The 6,270-nt window shown below is 54.2% G+C and overlaps 2 protein-coding genes across 2 annotated transcripts; one reads left to right on the forward strand and one right to left on the reverse strand.

Annotated features, from left to right (window-relative positions):
* Positions 1-218: 218 nt before the first annotated feature.
* LOC125544573 (uncharacterized) lies at positions 219-2,394 on the forward strand. The gene has a single exon (XM_048708305.2). The coding sequence runs from the start codon at positions 402-404 to the stop codon at positions 2,160-2,162; it is 1,761 nt and encodes a 586-aa protein (XP_048564262.2). The 5' UTR covers positions 219-401; the 3' UTR covers positions 2,163-2,394.
* A 97-nt stretch (positions 2,395-2,491) lies between these two features.
* LOC125544574 (auxin-responsive protein IAA5) lies at positions 2,492-5,279 on the reverse strand. The gene is made up of 5 exons (XM_048708307.2): positions 4,930-5,279; positions 4,620-4,837; positions 4,283-4,424; positions 3,338-3,399; positions 2,492-2,855 (listed from the first exon to the last, which is right to left on the reverse strand). Exons 1-5 carry the CDS (start codon positions 5,253-5,255, stop codon positions 2,818-2,820), a joined length of 786 nt encoding a protein of 261 aa, XP_048564264.2. The 5' UTR covers positions 5,256-5,279; the 3' UTR covers positions 2,492-2,817.
* Positions 5,280-6,270: the final 991 nt, after the last annotated feature.

Raw genomic sequence — 6,270 nt, forward strand, 5'->3', positions numbered from 1 at the left:
TTATTTTTTTGTGTTGAGAGACGCTCATCCCTCTATCCGCGGCGCTGTCGTAATGCGGGTTATTAATGCGGATCGTTTGACTGGGCCTAGAGATATTGCTAGGCCCAGCCCATCAGAGTGAAGGAAACCGACTCCGGGTCGAATTCCAATCCACCAACCCTGCGGTTGCCAAACTCGTACGGCTCCAGGTCGAACTCGGATTTGAGGAGATCAACAGTAGTAATCCAGGCGGAGTTGGCGTAGTTCGTACGTCTGGATGCCGAGGCGAACTCGGACTATCAGGCTTAAACGCGTCCTCGCCGGTGCTAATATATAGCCTTGACTTTCCTCCGAAATCCCCAGCCATTCTTTCCTCCCTCCCTCCCTCCCTTCATAATTCTCGCCCCGCCCAACAAATCGCCATGGCTCCAATCCGACGCGCCGCGCAGCGGCCGGACTTCGCGTCCCACCCTTCTGACCTCGAGCTCATCAGCACGTACCTCATCCCCTGGGTCAGCACCGGCGAGCGCCCCTGGAAGTTCGTCCACGAGGCCGATGTCTACGCCGCCACGCCGCAGGACCTCGCCCGCGCCTACGCCCCGGCCACGGCCAGCGACGGCCAGGAGAGCTGGTACTTCTTCACGTCCCTGCGGGCCAAGAGCCGCCGCGGCCAGCGCAAGGCCCGCACCGTCGGATCCGGGGACCACGGCTGCTGGCACTCGGAGCGCGCCGCCAAGCCCCTCTTCGCCGGCATCGGCCACAGCCGCCAGATCGGGTACCGCCAGGCCTTCTCCTTCGCGACCAAGGAGGACGGCCGCCTGGTCCGCTCGGGGTGGCTCATGGCCGAGATCGGCCTCAACCCCGACGCCTCCGCGGAGGAGGAGCTCGTCCTCTGCAAGGTGTATCGGAGCCCGCGCGTCGGGGCAGGCCAGAGATCTACGGCGCCGGCCGCTACCGGAGTTGGACCCGTCAGGATTGGAAGGGGAAAGGCGAGCGAGGAGGACTCCACCTCGTCTGAAGAGGGGACGCCAAGGGCTGCTGGGCCCGGCTGCTATTCGGCCCAGCAGCCCGCTCGAGTCTCCGCGTCCACTTCAGGTACCCTGTCCATGGAGGAGTCCGACTCCGAGCAGGGTTCGACCAGCCGAGGCGGCGGAGTGATTGGCACGTCGCCGTCCGCCACTCCGCCTCGGGTTCCCCGTTCCGAGGCCCTTCGAGCTGCTCAGCTTCCCCGGATCCCGACGGTTCCCGCGGCGCAGCGCCCGGACTTCGCTTCTCACCCTTCGGACCAAGTGCTCATCAAGTCCTACCTCACCCCGCGTGTCGCCTCCGGCCAACACCCGTGCCAGTTCACGCACGATGTCGACGTCTACACCGCCAGCCCGGGCGCCCTCACCAGGAAGTACTCCCCGGCGATGGCAAGCGACGGCGAGAAGGCCTGGTACTTCTTCACCCTCCTGCCGGCCAAGAGCGCCCACGGCCAGCGGCGGCCGCGCACGGTGGGCACCGGGGAGGGGTGCTGGCACTCGGAGGCCGGCGTGAAGCCTGTTCTCGACGGCGACCATCCGATCGGATGGCGACAGTTCTTCTCCTTCATGACCAAGGAGGAAGGCCAGCGTGTCCGGAGCATCCGGTCGGGATGGATCATGGTTGAGATCGGCCTCGACCATGGCAAAGAAGAAGGCCCCTCGGACGAGCTCGTCCTGTGCAAGGTGTACCGCAGCCCGCGCGCCGGCCCGGTGGAACCCCCAGCGGCGGCTGGACGAAAGAGGAAATCCGGCGACAACTACTCTGGCCCAGCGGCGCCCGTGCTGACGCTGGGGCCCGCGGCCGGTGCCAGGAATTCTACGGCGGCGTCGGCATCTTCCTCCGGGCACAAGAAGAGGAAGACCCACAGCAGGAACTCCGGTCCCGTGCTGAGGACCGCGCGCGGCGTCCTGAAGTTGACGAGGCCGGTGACGTCTGGGCGCAACAAGAAAACCAGCGCGGACCGATGCGCTCGCTGTGGGATGGAGCCAGCGTTGTCGCGCCGCGGAACGCCCGATGCTGCTGCCGAGGAGGAAGACGGCTCGGAGACGGATCTTGACGAGGACGACCCAATGACCGGCGAGTCCGGTGCACCCCATTGCCACAAAGCAGGTGAATCTTCAGGACGCGCCAGACCGTTCTACCAGTTCAAGATTTGACAACTAGATAAGATGATCCCCAGTTTTCTCCTGAAACATGCTTTCCCAGCGAATTTTGTATCCACCACCAGGGGAGGGGATAGGTTTAAGTAGGGGGGAAATCCCATGGTTCTGCCTGCAATTTACTCTTCGTTCTTGGTATGCACATCGGATTAGGTACATATAGGCATTTTGGTTTTGTCAAATTGTTGTACTTCTTGGCGTATAAAGAAATCGTTCAGCAACTTGATCAGATTGTACATTAGCAGTTTTCTCAATCGCAAATAAATTGTTCAACAATGTAGCAGTTTTCTTCGATCAGAACAGAGCATTGCATTGACAGTAGCCAATATAAAGTTTTTGGCAATTGGATAATTGCAAGAGAGCATAATACGTAGTGCAACACTTGAATATACATATGAAATAATACTTGTGGAAAGCTTGCATTCAGGAAGTGCAGAGCTTCCTCACATAAGTTTCCAAGTGAAAATACGGCGACCACAATTGCAATACCTCGACAGACCACATTACAGACATTTGACCCACAGGTCTAAGAAACACGTGTAACTACACTAACATTTGGGATATTTGAGGTACTACTTGACATGAATAATTTAGACCAACGACATCATCGCAACTTAGCTCGGTTCATTTTCTTTACTCCGGAAGGTCAATCTTATTTGTTCTGACCTGTCTGCTCTAGGGATCTTGGAGCTGCAGGCAGATGGACACATCTCAGTTCAGAGCATGTTTGTAATACAAAGTTTTCCCTAATGATATAATCTACACAAACCTAATGCTGAGGTATAAATGTTCAACAGTCTGTGTTGGTAGCTGATGGTGAAAGTACATTATAAGTTGAAGTTTCAGGTTCTAACATATCCCAGGTTTCTGTCAGCCAACAGTTTATTATCATATCAGCCAAGGTTTCTGTCACTTATGGAGTTATGGTAGCCAAGAGAAACTTTGTGCATACAAGTGTTTTACCAGCCATAATATTCTAATTTAGGTTCCACTATCATCAATCACTATACATTTTTATTTTTATGTGTACAGGATTGACACTAGTGGAAATAAATCATATGCAACACAATGGGAAACACAAATACAAGTACTGTTCCATATGGTAAAAACTATGCAACTCAATGGGAAACACAAATACAAGTACTGTTCCATATGGTAAAAACTGCAAATACCTATTCCAGCTGCATCAGATCCTCTCATGATTTTCAGTTTCCTGCATATTGTGGTAAACAAACTGCAAGGAAGAATTTAAGGTCAGGAATAATTGGAACTGTTAGAACTTGACTTCCATAGCCAACACATGTATGAAAGCTAAGGCAATATGACATGGAAATCAATTTCGAAAATTCACCAACAACACTTAAGTAGATTCCAGTAGCCAATTTAACATCAAGGCCACATGCATGATTTTTCACTAAAAGAAGGTAAAGAGGTCGGCGCATATAAATCTATATCTCAAAACTATCTTTTCAAAGATGAGAATAAAAGTTCATGAATCCTAAATCAACATTTTTTTATTAGCAGCATATTAATAAATCTAAGCTTTCTATCCAGTGCTTGTAGGCCAGTGAAGATCCATGTGAGATTGCCTCAAATGTTTGCAAATGGCTACATAATCCGGATTGTTAATTTGGCAAACAATGGGCCTCGTACTCGAGGTTTCAGAGAGAAACAGCAACCGAGATTGAGCATCATAGATATAGCCCAATTGTGGACAGCCTGGCAGATTCGTTGCTTTCTTTCAGGGGGAAAGGAAATATAACGGAAGCTTGTTCTACGGTTAGTCTTCTTTTCCTCAAGGATGGATACAATTTTCAGTATGGGGAGAGTTGGTGACTACTAGTGCGATCAGAGATTATGAGGCAATACATGTAGATGGGAAAAAACAGTGGAGCCCTAATATCTCCCAGATAGTAAATCAATCATGATCATAGTATTTTCATAATGAGCCTCAGACCAACCTAGCAACAAGTGAATCTTAAGTACTCCTAGTAGTTCCATCTGCAATAGAGATTGAAGTTCGACGAGATTTGTATTTAAGACAGTCAAAGATATTCTGGGATTACTCCTTGAACTGGCTTCCACAGTAAATAGGAGTAGCAATTAAAAGAGCTTACTCCCATGGAAGATCACCGACAAGCATCCAGTCAGCGTCCTTGTCTTCGTATGTAAGGACGTACTCTTGATCTTGGAGGGAATCAACATTTGAGCGATTAGTGAGCCTGTCCTTGGTTGATGGTTTGCGCAGCGAGCTTTGACCTTTAGAATCAGAGATGGATGTTATTACTCAGAGATGGAGTAGTAAATTTACTCTTCCAACGTCCAGGCTTTAGCAAGTTGGCAAAGATGGAAACTACTACTAGTGGAACTGAACACCCAGGTAATAGTACCGCTGGATACGTTCAAACGCAAAGATGGAAACTACTACTACTAGTAGTAGAAGTGAACACTAACCAGTGATGAAGCAGCTGAACATCTTCTGAAGCGCCATGGAGAGATCCTCGTAGCTGGAATACATCTTGAGGTCCACCTTCCTGAGGTACGGGGCGCCATCCATGCTCACCTTGACATAGTGAGGCGCGCCGTCGTCTCCCGCCTTGGCCTTGGAGGCGCTCGCCGCCAGCGTGTTCTTCCGGTAGTTGCGCACGGGCGGCCATCCCACGACCTGCGCCCTGGGCAAGAGGAGGAAGGCCCCGTCGATCAGCAGCGGCCAGCCAACAGCGCGTCCAGTTTCAGAGGCGAATGGAATGGAATCGAATCTTACTTGGCGGCCGGCGGGGCGGCGGAGGGCGGCTTGTCCTCGGCCCTGGCGGCGGCGGAGCACCCGCGGCGGGGGGAGGCGTCGGGGAAGGCGCGCTTGGAGGCGGCCTTGTGGGGGGCGGGGCCGAGGGTGAGCGCCGGCGCGACGTCGTCCGCGGGGCCGTCGCGGTCGCGGTCGCGGTCGGGGGACTCGGATCCCGGGAGGCCGAGGCGGAGCGTGAGGCGGGGCCCGGCCTCGGCGGCGGGGCTGGGCGAGGAGGAGCAGGAGGAGGAGGAGGGGGTGGGGGCGGAGAGGCCGATGTAGTCGTGCGGCTCGAGGGGCGGCGACATTGGAGCGGGTGGGGTGGGGGAGGGAGGAGAGGTTCTCTTCTCTATGCTTTGGAGGGAGGCGAGTGGGGGGGGAAGGGAGTGGGAGACGACTTGTTAATAAAAGTGGCCGACCGGGAGGATTTATTTTGCCCGGGGGTTTCTTTATGCGCGGCCCTTGTCCGCTTGTCCTCTTGTCTGCTCCCGCTTGTGCGCTCTGCCAGTCGCCTCTGCCTGCCTGCGCCACCTTGTTTGTGTGCGCGCGTCTCGACGAGTAGAGTACAGTTCGACCATTGTTCGGAGCAACAAGTCAAAGCAAGAGCTACTGCTGTAATTTTTATTTTTATTTTAGTTGGGTACTGCTGTGACTATAATACTGGAGTATTATAATTCTCTTGGTTCTTCTAAATTGCCGCCATTGGATGACACTGCTTGTTAACTGTCTCAGCATCGACTAATCACACGCGCGGAGCTGGGGCCCGTCCGGCGTCCGCGCCACTGGGTGTCACAAGGGGCTTTGTCTGCTAATGGCTCCAGCTAGGAGGTGACAGCTTCCCCGGCAGAGGAAACTGTCTAGTAAATGCTTGCACTTGCAGATGACAACCAGCGAGAAGAAGATAAAACGCGATGTTACGTTCTCTCCTAAGACATGTTGGGACGTACGTGTGATGCACGCTCGAAACCTTCTAAGGCAAGTTTGTTCTCTTCTGACCTGTTGGGCCGAAAATCACCCGCAAGTTCAGCCTAATTTGGCTCCACGTGTGGCGAACGAAATAGTCCCGGTTTGACGAGAGCGGTTGTGGGTGCCGGGCCGCAGCGCGCGTAGCTGCCGACACGAGAGCTGCCGGCCCTCCGACAGCGCCGCGGAGACGTCGCTCTCTCCCACCGCACCGCACCCGCTCTGGTTTCCCGTTCCCCACCACTACGTACAGCACAGGGCTCTCGTGCTCGGTGCCGATGCTCTGCGCCACGCCGATCGGATGAGGCGGGTCGCGCTCGCGGCCATGGATGTCGCCCCGCCCGCTCGCCGGTCGCCGTA

The sequence above is a fragment of the Triticum urartu genome, chromosome 3A, assembly GCF_056163025.1.
Source record: "Triticum urartu cultivar PI428250 chromosome 3A, HENAU_Tu73, whole genome shotgun sequence".
NCBI classification, from domain to species: Eukaryota; Viridiplantae; Streptophyta; class Magnoliopsida; order Poales; family Poaceae; genus Triticum; species Triticum urartu.